This window comes from Filicampus tigris, chromosome 13 (genome assembly GCF_054856515.1).
Source record: "Filicampus tigris isolate MCC_2025a chromosome 13, RoL_Ftig_1.0, whole genome shotgun sequence".
Classification (NCBI taxonomy): Eukaryota; Metazoa; Chordata; class Actinopteri; order Syngnathiformes; family Syngnathidae; genus Filicampus; species Filicampus tigris.
In genome coordinates, this window is record NC_141229.1 from 20,618,948 (window position 1) to 20,643,729 (window position 24,782).

General features: G+C 41.3%; 1 protein-coding gene across 1 annotated transcript in view; it reads right to left on the reverse strand.

Moving 5' to 3' along the window:
- LOC147137903 (uncharacterized) overlaps positions 1 to 22,239 on the reverse strand; it is a 30,588-nt gene extending 8,349 nt beyond the window's left edge. Inside the window, exons 1-3 of the mRNA XM_086049834.1 lie at positions 22,015 to 22,239; positions 16,641 to 20,675; positions 608 to 734 (exon numbers count right to left, since the gene is read on the reverse strand). Coding sequence (XP_085905960.1) covers positions 608 to 734; positions 16,641 to 20,022 — 3,509 coding nt within the window. The 5' untranslated portion in view covers positions 20,023 to 20,675; positions 22,015 to 22,239. The remainder of the gene's footprint in view (positions 1 to 607; positions 735 to 16,640; positions 20,676 to 22,014) is intronic.
- Between the last annotated feature and the right edge of the window lie 2,543 nt (positions 22,240 to 24,782).

Sequence of the window (24,782 nt, forward strand, 5' to 3'; positions counted from 1 at the left end):
GCCGCCCTCAGAGATGGCTAAAAACGGGGGGGATTTTGCTGCTAACTCATATTCCACAAACGTAATGTTAATCAGAATGCCGTGTGTGGGCCTGCTCGGAACATATACTGGAAAAAAATGTTTTGGTTGATTGCCACTTTAAAGGGGCTCCCATTACAAAACAAGGAAATGAAACACGAAAACTTAATGATATGGCTTTTAAATTGGATATTGTAATATAAATATAATTTTGGTACTGAAAAGGAAAACAAATAATTATACTACAAGACATTTGTGAGAATACCGGTAGTTGCAATAATGATTATAATGAATTGTTATTGATACAGATATTCATGAAAGGCAGTCATCTCCAAACATAGTCAAATCGTTTAACATAACACCTCACACTATATCTAAAAGATCTTCATCATTACAAGTTAACGTCGATGTATATATTTTTTTAAGTATTTAAAAGTAATAAGCAACTTATTACTCTACACAGATGTAATACTAAAAAGAGACATATTACCATATTATCTAGTGCTATGAAATATATTAGTGTACATTTTGAAAGTAACCTGCCCATCGCTGATTACAATGAAGTTCTCACAGTGACACTGACACTAACCTTGTGCCCACAATGGACGTCCCAGCAGGAGATTTTAATGACCAGCCGACAGTGTCTTTGTCTGTGTCGGTAACTGGTAATGCCATGGAACTGAATTCGAGACTGACCTGGGACCTGCTCCCCACTCCTAGAAAACAACACACATTTAGTTCAATTAAACAAGAGCAGCAGGAGCAATAGTCGATGTAGTTTATTCCACTTGTGTTTTAGCTTTCGGATACTGTATTTTATCACAGTACAATATTACATGAGCAGTTGTCATGTAGATTTCTACATCGAACCGGTCCGGAAATTGACCGGCTGTTCGGGGAACTACCGAAATTCCTGATGGCCACCACATCCCCCTGGATGGCAGACATGTCTTAGTTGCGCTTAAAGCGGAAGTCAACCCAAACATATTTTTTTCAAGAATACGTCCCAGCAGGCCCACTAGTTGAAACACGGCATTCTGATTAATTTTGAGTTTGTGAAATATAAGTTAAGCAGCAAAATGCACTCATTTTTAGCCATCTCTGGGGGTGGCCATTTTGTCTTCTGTCAAATGAAAATGACATCACAAATGCTCGCAACGACCAATCACAGCTGACCTTTTTTCTGAATCTGAGCCGTGACTGGTCGTTGTGAGCAGTTGTGATGTCATTTTCAGTCGACAGAAGACAAAATGGCCGTCCCCAGAGATTGCTAAAAACGAGTGCATTTTGCCGCTTAATTTATATTCCACAAACTCAAAATTATTCCGAATGTCGTGTTTCAACTAGTGGGCGCAACCCGTCTGCAAGCGTCTTGGGGGCGGTTACGCATGTTGAATCGGCGTCGCCAGTCCTGGCATTTGGTCACTGTGATTGGCTTTTAGCTAGCAAATCAGCGCTCAGAGCGCCAACGGGAAGTGACAAAAGCGGAAAAACAGTGAGCATTCCTTCGCTGCCTTAATCTTCTTACAAGTACAAGAGCGAGGGTTGACAATGTAAGTATTTCACAATACCGTGTCAAGAATGTGAGGGTTTACTTTGCGTGGGAGTTCATCGTGAGCGAGGAATATAGCTGAATGCATTGTTTACCTTTTTATAATCTGCCCCCGGCCAACAGCTTTCCGGTTGGATTTTTCTAACCATGAGAAATGGTGACTACCGCCGCCGATGGTATGGAAGGGTATTACATCTTCTGCATGCGCAGAAGGTACTTTAATGGTCACACGCCGCTGTCTGTCGTTGCGATGTATTCCTCCAGTGTGACGTGCCGACAGCCGGCCGAACGCCACAGGGGGTAAGCGTCTCTCACTGTTGGCCAGCGTCTTTTTGGTCTAGCTTGGCCTACACTGGGTCTTATGCTGCGTTCAGATGCAATGTGAAATAATGCACCGCAATGCTTGTCTCACGTGTTAATTCACAAGGGGCTCTCCTCCTCCGACAGAAAAAAAAAAAAGAAAGAGAGAGTTTGAGCATCGCTAGTCAATCTGGTGAGGTGGTTGTGTTGGCTGCTAAATGCTTCTTGGTTGACATTTCAACACTTGGGAACAATTCAGTCCACTCACAAGATACTGCAACCTCATTGCTCCCAATTTGCCAAACTTGCTCCTTTTTTTTTTCGTCTCGGTCCAAGCTGGTAAAGGAAGCTGGCAATGTTGTACTGTATATACCTCTCGGTCCCACACCCCCCAGATATTGTCTCACATTGTTTTTATTTCACCACGCTCTGTATGAGTGTGTATGTATTTTTTTTTTTTTAATGGACTGCAGACGAATGGCGGACTAAATAAAGGGGTTTCTGTCTACGCTAACCGGTTTATTTTTCCCATAAATCGCCAACCGTCAGCAAAACGGGCGTTCGTCAGTGACGGGTAGACGGACCGGTCCGTCACATAGATGGAATGCCCAGCTCTCCTTTTTAGATGCCTCTAGCACCTGTTTGCTAAAACAAGATGAGCTAAAATGCCAACAGTGGTCCAATGTTGGCAACATTTTCACTTCCCACACAGTGGAGTGAAGAAGGCCAAGGGGATTTACCCTGATAAAATATACATTCTGTGTCAACGATTTAATCGACCAGTGATTCTCAACCGGTGGTTTGGGAACTTGGGACACAGAAAATTGTCACATCCTAATTATGGGTGGGTTGTAGACAGGTAATAAAAAATGAAAGGGGGTCCTCTGTACTCACAGGTGACATTTTGAAGTTATGAGCATTGCACAATGAAGTAGTTTAAACAGTGGTTTAAGATTCCATGGTCACGTGGCAAAAGACATCACACGTAGTACCTACCGTATAAAAGGCTTTTCACTGGATTGTTTTATATTTATGGCCCAGAAGTAGTTTTCATATTAATATTCACTGTAAGCGTGACTTTGGTGCATTCTCACTTACAAATTAAGGTTATGTCGCTGCCAAAGTAGCAAAATTCCATCGTAAACCAAGTATCCCCTTGACGGTGAAATATTGAATGTGCATCCCAGGTTGGACTTTAATTTGGAAAATATCATTATGAAAAGAATGCATCACAAATGCTATTCCTTGGGGTGTAACACTGTACTGTATTTCGATACTGTATTTCATATTCGATACGACGCTCTGCTATACCTAGTTCCCACATGAAACATATTAGCCAAATGACTTTCCTAAAAAGAAGAGATCAATTCCAATACAGAAGTGAAATTGTGTGGGTGTATTTTTTTGCAATTTTGATATACTCTAAATGTATAGAAATGCCTTTGTATGAGGTTAAATGACAACAGAGTCGCTGATGCGCTTCAGTCCTTTGTTCCCACGAAGGATAAAAGAATGCACATTCACTCCAGAGTTGCTCTCGGCCACAACTCACACAAGTCGTTCTCATGTCACCATAATAATTATTATTGACGATCTCAAGTGTCTTACAGCTTTTCTAGGTTGCGTTGGTCAGTTCACATTTGAATTTCTCCAAACTGCTTGCTCAATCTTCACATCACTGTGTCACCTCTACACCTCAAAAACATGTTTCCTCATTTATTTGAACAAGTTGCAAAAAGTTAGGCACATCCATGCAAATGGTTATGCACAATTCTCTGCTGCTTCAACATTATCAATTGCTTGTGTCATGGTGATCAAAATGTTTTGGAGCGGATCTCTGTTGAATTGACTCACACCCTATGCCAAGCATATTTTCATTAGACTTTTTCCCCAGACAAATCTTGTGTGTGAAGCATTCCATCAACCTATGATCAACCAGTTTCCTCAACTAAACTCATAGCAGGTGAACATAATTGTTGTAAAAATCTAAAATCCACGACTGTTTTGCCTGGTTTGTCAACAAATAACAGTGCTGACAGTAAATGAAAAATGTGAATCTTGCCCAGTTTCTCGCAATCAAACTTCCACGCATATGAAGGTGCAACCTGCAATGTAGAATTGTCATCAATATTTATAAGTGGCAGTTTACATCAGAACATCAGGAGAGTGCATGGGGACGAGGGGGCGACAAACTTTTTCTTTTTATTGACCTGACCTCCAAAATGGGAGTTGGACAGGAGTGGGAGACATTCTGAACGGGAGCAGGACGGGATGGGAGTCGTTTTCAGCGGGACGGAACGGGACAGGATTTTTTTCTGTGTGAGTGGGATGGGACGGGAGTGAAAATCCACTCCTGTGTCACCCTCAAGTGGGAAAGTGTCGTTTGTTGTGTGCCATCCTAAAGACCCACGGTTTCTGAAGTTCAAAAAGTCTGTCTGTTAATCTGAAAAACAAAAACCCATATACAGCAGCTAATGTATATTTTTTCAGTCGTTACCATTCGCTAATTTAGCATTTTTGACAGTCACTTCACAACGTTAGCAAAGCTAAATGAGGCGAAGCAAGTTAACGGATAATGTATATAGTTGACGGGAAAAACAATTTTTACTTTTGAATTTAAGCACAACTTTTACTGAGAATAAATACGTGGAATACGTACTACAACAGGAGTTTTTTTACACTCAATTTTTTAAACCAGGAATGAGCATGCGGCTGTACTTGCACCGGGTCTTATACTGTCTTATAACACAATGTGAGTAGGCCTAATAATTTCCTGCGGATTTGCAATAACATGCAGGACTAAAATACCTGAATATTACTGTGTCATCTTCCACTTCGCATATCCTGTACAGGTGCCCGATTAGGAAGAGTTAATGAGTTGGCGTTTGGTGCTCAAAATGTCATTAATTCATTCATTCATTATCCATACCGCTTATCCTCACAAGGGTCGCGGGCATGCTGGAGCCTATCCCAGCTGTCTTTGGGCAGTAGGCGGGGGACACCCTGAATTGGTTGCCAGCCAATCGCAGGGCACACAGAGACAAACATCCGCACTCACAATCACACCTAGGGGCAATTTAGACAGTCCAATCAACTTACCCATGCATGCTTTTGGAATGTGGGAGGAAACCGGAGTACCCGGAGTAAACCCACGCAGGCATGGGGAGAACATGCAAACTCCACACAGGGAGGCCGGAGCCGGGATCGAACCCATGACCTCTGAACTGTGAGGCGGATGTGCTAACCAGTTGCCCACCGTGCCGCCGCTCAAAATGTCAGTGCACATTAAAAATATAGGAACAATTATGCACATTGTAGACAATATTTTTGATGATTTGTGATTTCTTCATTAAATAGGGATACAATATTAATATGTGTAAAAAAATAGTAAGAGTCCCGCCTTAACCACACCCCTTGTGTGACGTCATATCCGTTCCCTTTGGCACTCCTTTTGTAGTCCGGAAGTAGAGCCCCTCCCTTAACCACACCCCTTCGGTGATGTCATTTTGTAGTCCATAAGTACCACCCAAACCACGCCCCTATGATGATTTCGTTTTGTGGTCCATGATTCCAACCCTAACCACGCCCCTTTGTAGTCCATAAGTCCCATCCCCTAACCACGCTGCTTTGTAGTCCATAAGTCCCGCCCAAACCACACCCCTTTGTAGTCCGGAAACGTAATTTAACACCTAACCCCGCCCCGATAGGTTGTTTCCGGTCGGCCATTTTATGTTGCCATGCGTCGTTTCCGGTCGGCCATTTTGCGTTGCCATGCATCATTTCCTGTCCGCCATTTTGCCGTGACCTCATTTTCTAGTCCCCGCCCCTTTGACACATCATTGACGGTGCCCTGATACATCCAAATAAGGGGATTTGATGACATCATGCTTCCGTCTCAGCGGAGTTCACAAAGAACATGCTGGGCATGTTTTGAACGATGATGTCACCCGGGCAAGTCCAGGCATGTCCTGGCTGCCGCCATCTTTGTAGGCCTTTCCGGTAGGCACGAATATGGGTATGGATGAGATCATGCTTTCGCCTTGTCCTAGGCATGTTCAGACATGTGTTTAGACTTCTTCCGACATGACCAAATAACGACATCCTCTGACATTTGCTTCCGCCTCGTTCAAAGCAACGGAGGGACATGTTTAGACATGTTTTGGTCGGTGATGTCATCCCCGGCAAGTCCAGGCCTGTCCTGGCTGCCGCCATCTTTTCCAGTCTTTCCGACATGCCCACATATGGACGTTATACTTCCGCCTTGTTCAAAGTAAGGAGGGATATGTACAGACATGTTTTGGACGGTGATGTCACCCGGGCAAGGCCAGGCATGCCCTGGCTGCCGCCATCTTTTCTGGTATGCCCAAATATTGGTATGGATGAGATCATACTTCCGCCTATAACATGAAACTCATTGTATGGCCTGGGGTCCAGGCATGTTTAGACATGTTTTTAGACCCTCCCCTCATTTGCAACGCGTGACCATACACTTGGGTCTAAACAGAAAGTAAAACAGATCTTCCTGACGCCATCATGATTGAGGGAACGTGTATTTCTATTCATAAAGGCTGTGGATCAATGCTCATCAAAAATCAAGGATTTATTTGGAAAGAGGACAACACCCACCCACTGAATTATTGACTCAAACCTGGTCTTTGTCCGCCCCTGCCCCTGGAATATGGGGTTACACATTTGCCTATGAAACACCTGAACTACACCTGTACACCATTTTGCATGCTTGGTTATGTATTTTTGTTTAATGACTGAGAAGAGCAACCCTTATTTTTCTAATACAACGTGTTAGGACCTTTCCCAAACAATCGTGAAGTGCCCAACTGATTGAATTCATCTTAGCGTAATACCACGTCATCTACAAATGTACCTATGAAACACCTGAACTACACCTGTACACCATTTTGCATGCTTCTTTATGTTTTTGTTTTTAAGATTGAGAATAGCAACCCTTACTTTTGTAATACACCTTGTTAGGGCATCTTCCATTCAATTGTGAAGGGACCACTTGATTGAATACACCTTAGCGTAATACCACGTCATCTATACATGTACCTTTGAAACAGCAGAACTACACTTGTACAACATTTTGAATGCTTCTTTATGGGGGTTTTTTATGATTGAGAATAGAAACTCAAATTTTTCTAATACACCTTGTTAGGACATTTCCCATACAATTGTGAAGTGCCCACTTGATTGAATTCATCTTAGCGCAATACCACGTCATCTACACATGTACCCATGACACACCTGAACTACACTTGTGCACTCATGTTCATGTTTGGTTATGTTTTTTATTTATTTTTTTAATGATTGAGAATAGCGCCCCATGTTTTTTTTAATACATCTTGTTAGGACGTTTCCCATACAATTGTGAAGTCTCCGCAGAAATATGTTTGCCTATGATAAGTCTTACAAAGAGGTTCTTTGTTCATCAGTGGCTATACTTTCGCATCCAGGTTGGTAATTATGAAGTTAGCCTTGAAAAAATGTCGGAGTATAGACCAAGTGATGAAAAATAACTAAATAAAAAAATGCACAGAGGTATGAACGATATGAATGAAGTGGCACAGGAGGTCTTTCCACAGAAGAGAGAAAATATCAGTGGAGTGCCAACGCAAAGACAAAATAGACCTCGAGGTGAACAGGCCACAAAAAAAATGGACAGTAAGTACATACTTTAAAATACTTCCATCCCTACCTAGCTTCATGAATAACACGAGTTTATGTCATCAATACATGTTTCTCTTGACTTAACGTGCATGAATAACACTAATATATGCTGTCATTATCTATTGTTTTAGGATTTTAGCTGTCCATGCATTCCTGAATAACATTAATTTATGTCATCTAAATGTGATCATGTTTTAGATTTAACTGTCCATGCATTCAAGAATAACACTAGTTTATGTCGTCATTATCTATTTGTTTTAGGATTTTAGCCGTCCATACGTTCCTGAATAATCATTTATGAAATCAATAAATCTGTTTCAGATGTAACTATGTCTTAATGAATAACATTAAGTTATGTCATCTGTATATCTCTATATTTTTTATATACAATACTTTGGTATGATGTTTTTATTAACATCCAAGTTCTCCAACTTAGATCATCTGCACATAGCACGTATTGTAACTAGATGATGTGTAAATGTTTGACCAAGGTTCTTAAATGGGAGTGATTTCAATCCATGTAGAGTTAGTAAGTTCTTTGCTTTATTATTAACACAATTACTGTGTAGACTCATAATTAAACACCTACATAACGTTTTTTTTACAAATTGTTCAGTCTCAACCTTTACATTCTTTAACATTTACTAATGTTGACCTTCTTTATTATTAATACAATTAATGTGTAGACTCATATTTAATCACCTACATACGTTTTTTCTTTTACAAATTGGTCAGTCTCAACATTTAAAATCATCAACATTTACCTGATTAATCCCTGTCATTCTTATTAATGCAATGAATGTGTCGACTCGTATTTAATCACCTACATAAGGTTTTTTACAAATTGATCAGTGTCAACATTTAAAATCAGGTCTTTATCATTAACATTTACCTGATGAATCCCTATCATTCTTATTAATGCAATTAATGTGTAGACGAATTATTTAGACTCTGTATTTGATCATTATCTGCTATTGTTGACCTTCTTTATTAATGCAATTATTGTATAAATTAATATTTAATCACATAACGTTTTTTTTTCAAATTGGTCAGTCTCAACGTTTAAAATCGTCAACATTTACTTGATAACGTAATTAATGTGTATACTAATTATACTGTTTATTTGATCATCTGCTATTGTTGACCTTCATGTTTTCTTACATCTACAGCATTTAAACATCGACCTGTTACTTCTGTGGATACTTTTACTAGCACAAATATTTGTTAAGAATCCTTATATTTCAAAAAATCATTGCGAGAGATTGATGTAAACTCATTAATCAAAGCAGGAAGTAAAACCTATACAATATACTGTTTCTTGTTTCAGCCTAAAGCTCTGTCGTATTTGTACATTCATGAAATAAAAGTTCCTCACCAGTGAATCAGTACGTGAGTAGACCCCCACATACTGCAGTCTTCAAGCTGGCTTATCTTTTTTATGACTTCCTCACATCCACCTTAGCAGGAAGGATGAGAAAATAAACTACAAGGAGTAAAGTTACATGCAAAATCAGAGACACCCTAAGCTAACCATCCTCTCACCAATCTGCCTCCAACCAACTGCTTGAGCGATGAATATCAAGTTTAACAAGGGATTGACTTTGTTGAGATATTTAAGATCGGGGTGCTATTGTAAGTTATACATTGTTGTGAGGCGGTAAAAGATGATCTGACATGGAAGGAAGTGTATCTTTAAGTTCATTTGAACCTAGCATGTGTTTAACATGCGAGTAATTGTTTGTCAAATGTATACAGTGGCATGCCTCATTCTTACACGCACATAGATTTGAAAGCTTTGTTTATTATTTGTTTTTAAATCATGCCCTGTCTCACTCAATTGTTTAGGCCCTTAAAGAGGAAACCACATGTTGAGAAAAATGAAGGTATCAAGCTAAGTTTATGAAGTACTGTCAACTTGAATGTTGTTTTTTAGGCTAACCAACAATACAATGTGAATATACAGGCTAAACAAAGCGAATGTTATGATCAACATTATTCGAAGTCAACTCATAAAAGTTAAAAGTTTGGAATGAAGTGAATGTCATTATCAATGTTATTTGAACTCAAACCATAAAAGTTGAAAGTTTTGAAAGCTGATCTCAATGATTTACATGTATTAAATCGAGTATTTTTAATTTAGAGTTACGTTTGAGAGTGTAGAACTGTTCCTCTCAGGGTCTCAGGTTTCTACATGCTTTTTATGACTATCACAATTTTAAGCAGACAAATGCATACTTTTACGAGCACACATGTTTGCATACAGAATCCTTACATTTTAAAAATCGTTATGAGAGGTCACTGAATTTATCAGAGCAGGAAGTAAAACCTACACAATATTATGTTTCAGTAAAAGGGCCACAGTTGTGTCATATTGGGTTATTTCTGAACTTTTCCCCTTCGAGCCCAAGAAAACCACACCTATGGCGAGGAGGCGTGTCATCCACACCCCCTTTCAATAGGTATAACACCGTAGATCTCCAAACCAAGCCATAACAACCTGTTGTTCGAGGAAAAAAAGAAAACAACATCCGCAATGCCAGTAACTAGACAGACATCCAGACGCATAGAAACGGTATGGACACCATTGGGACCCCAAAGGGGTCAGCCGATGGAGAGTGGACCCAGGTTTAAAAGGTCGAGAAAAACAGCCACCACCTACAAACCTCTGGTACTGATAACCGCCAACCAAGACAACAATGGACAACAATTATGAAGAAACGGCAGTGAATGTGGCTGATGTAAACCTCATGGTGGAACCGACGGTGACTGCTGACCATGTTCTTACAACGGAGTATCCTCAGCAGAAGCTGTCGGTATTTGAGGAGGCTGAGAAGGAGAACATCCCCCCAATGGACATCCCTCAAACGTCCTTGACTGGAGCTGTCAAGGCTTTACCAAAAGAGACGTTAACTGAGGAAGGGGAACAAAAGGGGGAGGAGAAGGATGACAATGAGTTGAAGGGAAAGGAGGATGAAACAGACACAGAGGAGCAGGAGGAGGAAGAGGAGGAGGAGGAGGAGGAGGAGGAGAAGGATCTCGCATGGATGATGCCTCCATGTGGCTGGTTGACTGCTTCGAGCTATAAATGTATCAATCAGTCAATCATCTATTTGTTGCAGGATATGTTAGTGAAATATACGAAAGAACAATGTGACAGGTGTAAAAATGATCACCGTAGTCAGAGTCATCACACATGTCAGACTGTGGAGGAGGAAGATTATTATTACGACACACACTTTTATGATGTGACAAGGTTACTCTGTAACAAGAAATTCCTCCCTAGCCTTTATTACATCTTGAACCTGTATCAAGTGCCCACCGAGTATCAACAAGTTAAAGACACGGCCCAGATAGTTCTGAGAGAGTTATCGCATGAAAAGAAGATTTTTGACAAGCTCCGAGGGAGTACATGGCCCCCTACCGGTGTCAACATCTCTGACAAAGCTAGGAAGTTGTTGGAAGATTACTATTACAATGAGAAGTGATAAGTCTTTGACTTCAACATTGATGACTGATGAGAGAAAGTGATTTTGTTGATAGAAAGTGCCAAGATCTATGTTTTTTGATGTTTGGAATAAACGCTTACCTTGTCAGGTATTCACCTGTTCTCATCAAACCTGTCCCTAAGGTCAAACAGTAACACTTTCTCAACCCTTCGACAGTCTACTTGTATAGAGTTGCCGGGTTTTCTATAAGCATCGTTAGTGTTCATGGCATCATCAGTCAGGTTTCCCAGAGAATTGTTTGGTTTACAAGTAAGGTGATTTTATTTCCAGGCGGGTCTGTGGACTGGTGTTTATTTTGCATTCGTCCAATGTCCCTTGATTTGTCATTTTTTAGATGTTTTTTTTTTAAATTTCTATCAATAAACACTTTTTGAAAATTCCTGTACTCCTGGCGCAAACGTGCGCGTCCGAACACATACACGCACACACACAATCATTTACATTGGTGTTGTTCTGACAGATATATTTATTGCTTCTTCTGGTAGAGAGCGACTTGTTGCTCAAGCTCCGCTTGGTCTTCTGGACTGTGCTTAAACTCATTTTTACGGATGTCACTTTTATTGCGCTCTGGCAATGACTTCATCGACTAAAAAGATTATTACTCACTGCTCGAGTGTCTAATAAAGGTACAGTGTTGATTAAAAATTCTGTTTTGGGCATATTTTAATGTAAATGATGTCAGATAAATGAATGAGAAACAGTTGGTGGACCGCTGAGATTGTGCCGTGCGGCTCTCGCGCTGCATGTGTGTGTCGCGCTGTTATAAAATACAGCTGCTTTGGAGCAAATGGCATATTATTTTGTATTTGTTTTTCTAAAATGCTGCAATATTGCTTTGTGAGTATATATTCATTTAATTATATTGTGCTTAAGTATTTATTACTTTTTGAGTTGGTTTGGTACGGCACAGTTCCTGAGCGAATAAGAAACAAGAGAGAGATGAATTAGAGCGAGGCTGTTCATGAAATTAAAGAACAGGGAAGTTCATGCGATTTGTCCCAAAATAATTATTTCTTTTTTCTGCACACATGCGAACTGTTTGTTTTGTCCTCTTTACTGCCTCTTTTTCTGCCCCCTTTTCCCAGGCTTGAGAATTAGGTGATGACGCCCAAATTGGAGGTTGCTGTTTTGATCCCACAGCAACTGACGGCTACAAGATCGGAGGCTACCACATCCTCGGAGGCGCTGCTATGGAGATTTCTACATTGACGAACATTGGGCCCCTGCTCACTTCACCAGATGTCATCTTCCTGCAGCACTTCATTTGATTAACTTTCACATCACTTTAACAAACGCTGTATAGTACCATAATGTGTGTGCAATGTTGCCCACTCGGCATCCATTGCAGCCTGATCATGCTTGAAGGGGGATTCCCCCATCTGTGGTCCCTTCTCAAGGTTTCTCACTTTTCCCCAGATGTTTTTTTTTAGTTTTTCCATGCCCTCCTTGGGGTTAGGATCAGGGGATGTCGTGTATATGATCTGGTGCATATGTGAAGCCCTTTGAGACTTTCCTGTGATTAAGGGCTATATAAATGAATTTGACTTGACTAGTTTTAACATGCGATAGATGCATACATGCTACTCACAACTGTCAAACAAAAAAAAAACACACAAGTACCAGTGCACACTAAAGTCCTCACACAAGCGCCACTGAGCCTAGTATCAGCTGCAGCATATCTCAGCACAGGTAGTTTGTTCCCAGCACACAGGCGACTAGATATAACTAGGATGCGATGTCATTGCTCAATAGTTCAAGCTAAAGCTACATACACATTAGCTCACACTGTGCTAAACAGATTGCACGTGGCTTATTCTTTCTAAATACAAAACATCTGAGATCACTGAATGAGTGTGTTGTCTTCGGATCTTGGAAAGTGGAAATTAACCCAAACATATTTTTTTCAAGAATATGTTCCCCCAGCAGTCCCACGATTTGAAACACGGCATTCTGATTAATTTTGCGTTTGTGGAATATGAGTTAAGCAGCAAAATCCACGCGTTTTTAGCCTTCTCAGGGGCGGCCATTTTGTCACTTCTGTCGACTGAAAATGACATCACAAATGCTCAGGGCTTAGGTAAGGACCAATCATGGCTCACCTGATTGGTCATTCCCTGAGCCCTGAGCAGTTGTGATGTCATTTTCAGTCGACAAAAGTGACAAAATGGCCACCCCCAGAGATGGCTAAAATTGGGTGGATTAACTCTTATTCCATAAACGCAATATTTATCAGAATGCCTTGGTTCAACTAGTGGGCTTGCATAGAGCATATTCTTTGAAAAAAATATGTTTGGGTTGACTTTCTTTTTTAAGGGTTGGGGTGGGTTATGGAAAAGTAACCAATCCAAATCAATCCAAGAGCACACAACTATAACTGCTAGATAGATACAGTAGATCTCAAAATACAACCCAATTCGCAGCACATACAACAGGAAGCACTGAAGTGCTTAATATCAAAAACTGATTTTAGGTCTTTGTATTGCAGGCAAATTTCAAAGCAATTCCATTAAACCCACCCACGGCGCTGAAAACTCTCCCTTTGTTGCTTTTGTTTACCCGGAAAATGACCCGTAAGTACATAAACACGCATTTTTTAAAAATGCGTTCCCTCGCAAAAACTTTGCGTTATCTCACAATTTTTTGCGAAGGAACGCAGTTTTTTTTTTTTTACTTCCATGTCACCTTAGGGGCTCCATACATTTCTGACATATGGGTCACTGTGACAAATTTTGCTATGCTGGGTCACATTTATGAGACAAATGACTGTGCTGGAGGCGATGAAGGTAGCCAAGGCAGAGCTGACACAAATTGTAATTGGGAAACCTGTTTTCTATTCCTGATTATGTTTAGGACATAACAGGCGAGCATTCAATCCTGTGTTTTGTGACACTTGGGAACAGAGTGCGCAGTGTAGCAGTGCAACTTCAAAGGAGGGCATACGCAACCGGCATGCTTGTCTCAAACCAGTGAAGAAAACAACAAACCCCCTGTGTTTAGCCTGCTGTAAAGTGAACATTGAACTGCACAGGAAGTGATAACACCTGAATAAAAATCAGCCTTGTATAAACAGTGAATATTAAACAATATATGTTTAAGACATTGCTCACAAAAATCTGAGTGCAAACACTGGACCGACAATGGAACGCCGAACCACATGACCACCATATCAGTGTAAAGATTACTTAGTGTTGGACCAAATCAATAACATAGATTGATTTCTTTACTAATTGGAAACATTTGATTTGACAATTTCTCATGTTTATATTACAGTTTGTATGATAAACAGATCCCAAGATAAACTTCCCATTGTTTCCTGTAATTCAGAATATTTTTTTTCCGCATTGTAACATTATTCCAACACAATATTACACACTGCAAGGGGTTAGTGCATTAATGAATTAATGAATTAATTTACAGTAGACAATAGATTACAGTCACAATAGATTGCATTTAAATTAAAAAAATATCCTAATGCCGATTTGATTCCAAACACCCATCACCCATACTTTTATTCATTTATTTTCAGTATTGCCAGTCCTTTTCAGGCACAATCCCCGAGAGATGCATTACAGTACACAAATCAGGGTGTGGAACTCATTTTTATCGTGCAGTTATGGTTTCCCTCAGACGACCGTAATTCCAGTGAAAAGCATAATTCCCTCTTATTATTGTTATTACGATTACACAATTTCCCCTGAATTTCATTGTAATTTTATTAGCGCTGTCAAAGTTAAAGCGTTAACTTTGGAGATTAATTAAAATTTTATAAAGCGTTGAAAAAAATGCTGTTAAAGTGGAGGTCAACCCAAACATATTTTTTTCAAGAATATATCCTATGCAAGGGTCACTGATAGTGACACACGCCTGACTTGTATGCGGGCAGCGTGGGATCGGTTCCCGCTCAGTGACGGTGTCTGTGTGTGCCCTGCGACTGGCTGGCGACCAATTTAGGGTGTAGTCTGCCTTTCACCCATACTCAGCTGGGACAGGCTCCAGCACTTCGCCGCGACCCTGTACAGCAGGGGTCTTCAATCCTGTTCCTCGAGGGCCAGTGTCCTGCCTGTTTTCCATCTGTCCCTGCTGCAACACACACCTGATTCAAATGATCAGCATCGTTATCCAGCTTCCGCAGACCTTTGGTGAATATCTGTAGCAGGGAGGGATGGAAAACAGGCAGGACACCGGCCCTCGAGGAACAGGATTGAAGACTCCTGCTGTATAGGATAAGCGGCGTGGAAGATGACAAATGTTCTATGCAAGCCCACTAGTTGAAACAAGACATTCTGATAAATATTGCGTTTGTGGATGAAGAGTTAATCCACCCGTTTTTGGCCATCTCCATTTTGTCTCTTCTGTCAACTGAAAATGACATCACAACTTCTCAGGGAACGACCAATCACGGATGGCCTGTTTTCTGAAACTGAGCCGTGATCGGTCGTTACCTGAGCAGTTGTGATGTAATTTTCAGTTCGAGGAAGTGACAAAATGGCCGCCCCCTGAGAGGGCTAAAAACGGGTGGATTTTGCTGCTTAACTCATATCCGACAAAGGCAATATTAATCAGAATGCCGTGTTTCAACTATTGGGCCTGCTGGGAACATATTCTTTAAAAAAATGTATTTGGGTTGATTTCCCTTTAATTCAACTTTATTTACTTCTTGTGGCAGTTTCTTTGCAGCCAGATGCAGAGGAGAGCCACTGGTGCAAGGACGGACAAAGACGACTTTTTCGTAGTTTTACTTTAAAAAGTTGCTTGACGGCTCATTGGAGAAAGTCCAAAGTAATTTGTGCATTTTGCAAAGCCAAATTCAAATACAATATTAGTTGTACGTCTTTGGCGAATCGCAATCAAGAATCAAAGAAAGCTATTAAAGTTTAGTCATAATAGTCTTGGAATCAAAATTCTGTATACTTTGCTTAGTAGAAAATTCTAGGCGAATAATGTGATTAATCACGATCAATTTTGCAGCTTTTGCAGCTTTTGGAAAATTTTGCGATTAATTAGTTTAAAAATGTCACCGGAACTCATTTCAACAAATTTGTAAGCTGAAGCCAAAGAAAACAGTAACGACAAAATCCAAACATTGTTGCTCAAATATGTTTCAAAGTAATGAAGTAGGCCGGTGGGGGGGGGGTGGGATCTTGTGATGGGTATAGAAAGTGAAAAAAATGTAAATGTTTTGTCAGAGTTTTTTTCTTCTTCATTTGGCAAAAATCATAAAGTAGACACACTTGATTTCCTTTAGTGAGCCATAAAAAAAATGTGATGGGCTGGATCACGCCCCTGGGCCTTGAATTTGAATCATGTACACGACATCAGACGGATCACAAAATATGTGATTGGCTACGTGAATGGAGATTAAGTCTGTAAACCTGACCTAGAAAATGTACAATAATGAATTTTATCCCTTAGTGTTGGGTTTTCAAATTGAAAGGGAAAGCGATCTTGAGAGATTTTTCAGATTTGTAAATGCGTTAACTGCTACGCTATTATTAATCAAAAAGTTAACATTTTCCATCCTAGAGGATGTATATACTGTCGGTAAAGACACCAAGTAAGAAATCACAGATTATGCCTACCTGTCAAGACAGACCCTTTCTCTCTCTGTGGTCTGGGGTGTGTTTGGTACATATCAGATCGCTCCTTTTGAGACTCCAGCGGTGTTTGGTATAAATCCTGGGTGTCCCCATGGCTCTGAGACAGATCTAGGTGCTCCAAATCAGAATCCAGCTCTCTCGCTCTCTTCTCTAGCTCTGTCAAGCTGAGCTCCGAGGCTGCAGAGGAGGGGGGATGGGAGCCTCCAAAGCCTACCGGAGGCCGAAGGAGAGGCCACCGTTGAAGGGAACCGGATAAAGAATCTGTATCACCTCCTGCTGCTGCCCCTTTCTCCCAGCCATCATCCCATATAGTGTTGACCATCTCGAGCACTGAATCCCAACCCTCCATCTCATGCTCCTCCCCAAAGGATCTTCCAATTTGTCCTTCCAACATACCTTCTTCATTCTTTACATGTGCCACCACCTCCACCGTTTGAAACTGTTGCTCTTGTTTTCCATCTTCAATATTTCTCTTTTCCATTTTCTCACAGATTATTTGGTAATGCCTTTCTTCTAACACTTCTTTTATTTCGTTTCCACTCTCTTGAACTTTATCTTCTGAGCTTATTTTGATCTTGTCTTGTTTGATTTCTTCCACCGGTTGCTTTCCAACTGTAGCCTTTGCCTTTACTATATTCTCTTTAGTTTTATCATTGCTCTTGTCAGTTTCCTCAGTTTGATCTTTTCCCCCTTTCTCATTATTATTCTCAGTCTTATAACCTTGTTTCTCCCTGGTCTTACATCTTTGGGGTTCTTCCTGGTCTCTGTAGACCCTCCAGTGCTCTAGGTTCTGCTCTTTCAGGGATGCCCTGCCCACAAAATTGGCTGCTTGTACTTGTTCTTGTTGGGAGGGCTCTTTTAGCGAGCACCGGCCTGTAAAAAGATCTGTCGAAAGTGGGTTCTCGGAGTGATGGCCTGGGCGGAAATGGAGATGGGAATGTGGGCGGCGCTTCTCTAAGGCAGTGAGTACTGATGGAAGTGGTGGAAGGATGGGAAGGTTATGGATTGCACCACCTTGCCGAACAGTTCTCTTTCTAACCATGATTCGACGAGGCCAGGTGGACTCAATGCCTTCAGCAGGGCCTGTTGGTTCCAGATCTGCAAGACCTTTTCTAAGTCGTGGGCTAAGCACCCCAGGTCTCAACCCTGTGGCTGTACCTGGTCGAGTCCTGGAACTGGACTTTGAGGATTTGGATTTCTGGCTTTTGGATCCTTTTCCAACATGGTTGGATATAATTTTTTCGATATCCACAAATGTTTTCTGAGCTTTTTCTGGGGGTGCAGTTTCAGTTTTGTCCACAGGCTCTTCATTTACCTGGGTTTTATCTATGTTGTTTTTTTTATTGGCAGTCTCATTCTTACTTTTAGTTTCTATTTCCTCACCCAGTCCCACATCAAGCGCTGCCTTATGCTCATGTGAAGACACAGTCGTTACCTCTTTTTCAAGTTTAGTTTCTAATACTGCAGCTGGGTCTGAGCTCAACTTTTTAACGATATTAGTTTCTTCTTCTGATGCATTCTCCTCCGGCCTTGGACTTTCTTTCATTTTAGGTCCTGTTTCAATATCTACCTTCATTTTAAAATCATGTACAGTTCCAGTATCAATTTTACCTTCAAGCACAACTCCATTGTCGACATGATACAAAGTCGACGGTCTAGCCTCAGCAACTGGCCCTGGTTTAGTGACACCTCTTCCAAATTTTTCCCCGCCCCTTGTCCCTGACTGTTGTCCCTCTCTGTTTAGAGCTTTTGACACATTTTCTACTTGTACTCCAGATTCCACTTTTCCTTCTAAATCCCTCCCCCCTGCTCTTGTTTTCACCTGTGAGCCCATTCTTTTTTCAGACCCATGACTAGCTTTGGCCCCATTTTCATATTTGCTAAAACTTCCAAGTCTATTTTTTCCATGTATCCCAGTCATGATGTCAGCCTCAGCCATGCTTCCACCTCCACTGACTAACCTTGATCCACAACTAGGTTTAATTTCAACTAACCCTGAGCTCATATTTCCATTGTCAGTTTTAGAAACCATACACCCAGCACTAGTATCTGAGCCTACTTTTGAACCAGCTCTATTTCTACCCACTGCACCAGTGCCCATTCTTGGGGCAGCATTTGGTGAAGGTGAAGGTGAAGGCGAAGGCTGGGGAAGTAAAAGTGGGGTTGTGTCTAAGACCTGTTCAGGTTCTAAAAAGACAGAGTCTCTGTCTGAACGCAGAGGAACCGGTCGACCATAGCCAAACGTCCCAAAACTTGTTTCCTTCCTCTCCCTTTCTCTTGCTCTCTCTCTCTCCAGCCTTCCTCTTTCCCTCTCTCTTTCCCACTCTCGCTGTGCCCACCCTCTCTCCATCTCCCTCTCTCTCTCCCTTTCCCACTCCCGTTCTCGCTCACCACAGCCCCATCCACCTTGCTCCCTCAGGTCCTGCTCAAGGTCATGAGCAGACAGTTGGACCAATGGAGTCCGGTAGGGGGAACGTCTAAGTTCATGGGGTGGTGACATCCTTAGGCTCTGGCTTTGTGAGTAGTGCCGTGGTTGAATCACATGGGGAGGTGAACAACGCAAACTTTGAGATTGACTAGGGCGAGGTTTGGCAGGTGAGAAGAAGACTGGCGTATGATAGCCAGATGAGAGGGGCGAGCCAGAGAAGGGGGATATAAGGGGAGATGCAAGAGAAGAAGCTGGCCCTCCTGGGTGAGAATAGTGTGCTGGGTTCAAACATCCCCCTCCTTGAGCCATCATTTCATTTGTAGTGATGTCCAAACATTCCAGGTGTTTTGGTGGTGTGAGAACCTTCCAGGAGTGACGACCATCTCTACTCTTTGTACTGTCCCCATGATGAGGGTGATAGTGATGGTGGTGCTTCTTGGATGACGACGACACTCCTGGTGCTGAGAATGAAGACACAGCCGGAGAAACTGACCGGTTGAAATGTCCAGGTGAAGGGCAGCCACCACCATCAGTATCCTGAACTCCGAGTTTCAGTGAATCATAAATGGCCCGTTCATCGAGACGGCGAACAAATGAAGGGTTTGGAGTTAGAGAGCAAGCCTGCGAGTCGAACATCTCAGCTGGTGATCTGCTAACCCTCAGAGAGCCACTTGCAGAGTAGCTGAAACTCCCTTCACCTCCAGCATCTCGTCGCATGGATGCTCCAGGGTGGTGGTGATGGTGGTGGTGGTGGCTGTCAATTTGTTGATTAATGCACATGGTATCATAGATGGAGCGTTGTGGTACATAGCCGTCGCCGTATCCCCCTTCCATCAACACATCTCGACCTCTCACTCCTCTTTCCACAACTGCATGTTTCTCCAGGCAACATGAGCTCTTCCTGAAACAGCCTGGACGGCTAAGTGGTTTGCCCATGTTTTGCTGGTAGGTAGATGGTGGGAAGGGTGGATGGGAGACACGGGGGAAGTTTGAAGCGTCAATTGTGAAGTCTTTTGTTTAACTAGATCTGAAGAATGTTGATATTATACATTGCAGTATGCACAACAGTGGGCAGAATACAAGCCAAAGAGACACATTCAAAAAAATGTGTTTAAGTTGAAGTCTTGCAGTAAAAACAATGATGAGCAATTCTTCTATTTCATGCAGATTCGCAAGACTTATAAGAGAGCGTCTTGTCTTCGAAACAATTCAGTTGCTCAAAAAGGTCACTTGAAAAGACTCCCATGACTCGAAACAAGTCAGAAAGAAGTTTGGAAATTCAGTCAAGTCAAAAAATTACTGTGGATGACAAATAAAAGTAAACACCAAACATGTCCACTTTGTATGTCCATAGTTATTGTTCTTTGCTCATTTATCAATTCAAAAAATGTTCTTTCCCTCCTAGGTTTCTTCTGGTGTGAGTTGTTTATAGTCAATGGTTTTTTTTATCTGGCTATGTGCTTGGAGCCAGTTGTGTCTTAATCCACCAAAGTGTTAGGAAAGCAGGCACAGAGCACAATGGATGGAAGACTGGATTTAGTCAAAGCTTCTTCTCATTCCTGCTGTATTTGTTGACTTGAATCATCCATCTGTGAAAAAACAAACGAGGAAGATGATACTGCACAGCACGGAAAAGTCTTTTCTGAACTGTCATGGTTTATAATAACACATTCAGATATTAGCTAAGGAGCAAAGTTCATGCTTTTACATTTGAAAAGAACTTTTAAAAAATGACTATAACTGTTTTTAGTTTACCCACTTTATGGGACCTCGCACTTGATGACCACTAATCTCTTTAGTCGGTGAAATTCGAGAGTCTATCGAGAATTTTACAATTATAAAAAGTTAAAGACATTTAGTATCCAAAATAGAGATGTATCTCTGTGGCGGCTAATCAATAGAGGGCAGCAGGGCAACACCCACCTACCCAGCGAAGTCACATTGAAAGTGATCAAAATGTAAGATTAACAATGAAGTATAATATTATAAATATATTACAATATATGTAGATATGTTTTCAGATGATAAGTAGTATACTGTTACTGATGAGTAAAATTGGTTTGTTTAGCGCTGGCATCTCAAACAATGACCTACTTCCGGTTTGGGAGCACATATAGACTCATTAAAAGTAGTTCTTGTCCAACATGCATTTTGGGCACCGTTGTGTGCCCAATTCCACCGCCCACAGCCAATAATATTTAAGCGGCGCTACCATTAAAGTCAACATCATTTCCTGTCTGGCTTTAAGTGGCTACTGACTTCATGTACATCGTGACAGCCATATTGGATTTGACTCAGCCAGGCTTTTACAGAGTAACAAACTATGTCTTCATATTCAACTCAGTCAAGTCACCTCAATATATTTCGAGAGGAGAACATGGAGCCTGAGTCGCATGGATAAGAAATCTTATGTTGGATTTATGGACTTAATCATCAACAGCTTACAAGCATATAGGATAAAGTGACAAGACTATACTTTAGACTACCATAAGAGAGGCATTCAGCAGGTGTTGTATACAGTGGAGGACCGTTATTAACGGGGGACAGGGACCTGGCTGGCCCGCAAATATACAAAATCCACATATAATTGACGGCCACTGCATTGGGGGAAAAAATATTTTGTACCAAAATAATATATATATATATATATATATATATATATATATATATATATAAATATATATATATATAAAACCCTGGACACTATTAAATTTACCTTCACCAAATTAGTTTGTTTTAGAATATCTATGCATCATTCTGTTTTCTATCCGCTGGCATCCAAGCACCACTATTTCATCACTGCCACCTGCTGTATTTCGTCCGGTCAATAGAAAACCTTATCAACGCAGTCAGAGTCCTTAGAATCCAGTCTCCCATCCCGTTGTGTGAATGCATTGCCCTGTATGAATGCACAATTGTTTTCCTTACCAGAATTGTGTCTGTGCCGTGCTTCTTGATGCATCTCACATCTTGATCTGTGTCGTTTTCTCTTTCTCTTTCCGTGGCTTGTATTCTCCTCCTCCTCTCTTGCTCTCTCTCTCTACTGTGAATCATGCCTTCTGTCAGAGCAAGGTTTTTTTTTGACAAGCGCACTCTCTGCCAACCAACACACCAACGCAAACCCTCCTCCTATGCCCTTCTCTCTCTTCACATCTCTCTCTCTCACTCTCTTTCTCGCTCTCTCTCCCTCCTGTCTTGGTCTCTCTCTCTCTTTCTCTCTCGGTCCCTCTCTCCATGTAGCTCCTCAATTCAACATCCCTCTGCCTCTCTTTCTCCCTCCCATTTATACTCCATACAGCTTCGGGGTTAGAAGAGGTACAAGAGACCAACTTTTCCTCTCTCTATCCTTGCTAGTATTTCACCCTTCATAATCATATTATCATTCTTATTAAATGATTTATCTGTGATTTATTGTTTAATACACTGTATCTGTATTTTTTTCTCTAGCATCTTCATCTTCTTCTAGCTTCTCAATTTAGTTTGACCTGATGCTGGGCTATCTGAGGAAAAAGAGCAAAGTGCATTTGAAATGAAGTAATAGGATGCTATAATGAAGGATGAATATATCTATCTATCTATCTATTTATCTATCTATCTATCTCTCTGTCTCTGTCTCTGTCTCTCTCTCTGTCTCTCTCTTTCTCTCTCTCTCTCTCTCTCTCTCTCTCTCTCTCTCTCTCTCCCTCTCTCTATCTATCTATCTATCTATCTATCTATCTATCTATCTATCTATCTATCTATCTAACAGCTCCAATACACTTCTTCTCTCCTTCCCTGTTGCATAGCCCTCTCAGCTTGCCCTCTACCTCCCACTCTTCACCTCAGCATTAATGCAACATGCACCACTGTGGAGGCGGCAAGGTAGCTAGCACAGGCAGCAGCAGCGGCGGCAGTAACATCCACATGGAAACGGCTGCCACCATCAGCCTCATCCAAGCAAGATGAACTTGATGTGATTGACAAAGAATCACTCAGTGATTCAGTGAAATTACCACAGGAACACACAGACATTTGTCGCAGATTTACTTCAGACTCTTAATATTAGCATCAAAGATAAGTGCTAATGGTAGCAATATAGAGCATGACATTGCATCTTTGGACAATGATTTACCATGAAAATGTACAATTCTAGACCATGAAATTGAAACTGTCATACCTTTTACGTGGCGATGCCCTGTTTACAAAGATAAACTATGCTGTTTTTGAGGGTCTAAATCTGGTTGAAAACACGTGAAAATTTGCACACACATCAGACCTAACATAAAAAGGTATATTTTAGAGATTTCTTGACATGTTACAGCCAAGACTTACAAAAAAGTGTTCTGATGCCATACGCTAAACCTAACAGGAAGTCTGCCATTTTGACTTTATTTTGGAATTGAGCGCCATTTTTGGCCTTTTATGGAGGCCATGTTTTAACGAACACCTCCGAGAGATATTATCTGCTCATTTTCAAACTTTGGGTGTATCAGCTAAACATGTTTAAGATGAAAAATTTTTGAAAACGTTTTATTTCGTCACGTGTGGTTGCCTTTTTACAAAGAAAAATGATTCTGTTTTTGAAGGTCTAAACCGGAGCTAATACTCATGAAACTTTGCACACACATCAGACCTGGCATAAAAATCAAAACTTGAGAGATATCTTGTGCAATTTTCAAAAAATGGTTGCATAGCGCTGCCTACAATTTTTTAACGACAGTTATAGTTCCACGTTTCACTTACATCTGTGAAGATTGGCAAACATATGTAACAGCCCGGGCGGCACGGTGGTCGACTGGTTAGCACGTCCGCCTCACAGTTCAGGTCGTGGGTTCGATCCCGGCTCCGGCCTCCCTGTGTGGAGTTGGCATGGTCTCCTCGTGCCTGCGTGGGTTTTCTCCGGGTACTCCGGTTTCCTCCCACATTCCAAAAACGTGCATGGTAAGTTGATTGGACTCTCTAAATTGCCCCTAGGTGTGATTGTGAGTGCGGATGTTTGTCTCTGTGTGCCCTGCGATTGGCTGGCAACCAATTCGGGGTGTCCCCCCCTTACTGCCCGAAGACAGCTTAGATAGGCTCCAGCACGCCCCGCGACCCTTGTGAGGATAAACGGTATCGATAATGGATGGATGGATGGATGTAACAGCCCAAGACCAACAAAGGTTATTGGAGCCATTTACTAAGCCTAACAGGAAGTCCGCCATTTTGACTTTATTTTGGAATTGGGGTGCATATTTTGGCCTTCTATGGAGGTCATATTTTAACGAACCCCACCTACAGATTTTATCCGATCAAATGTTGGGCGTTTAATCTTAAATTCTTTAAGATGAAAAGTTATTGACAGGTTTTTATTTGTCGCATGCTGTTGCCGTAGCTATGTTCCATTTGCAAAGAAAATGATACTGTTTTTGAGAGTCTAAACCTAGGCGTAATTCCATGAATATTTACACACACATCAGGCGTGGCAAAAATTGTTTGGAGAGTCAATCCAATGTGCCAGTACCCCAATGTGGCCAGGTTTGCGAATGGCCTTTTATAGCTACAGCTGTAATTAAGGCCCGAGCAGCGATAGCAAATATACTTACTACTTAGTGTGAAATCTAGGCTTGTATAGTTGAACACAAAGCTGATGTATTTGCAGGGAACGTGTTCCATTGTATGAATGGTAACAGATGAATACACAGGTTTGTTTTGCCTTTTGCCATCCAATTGAAGAG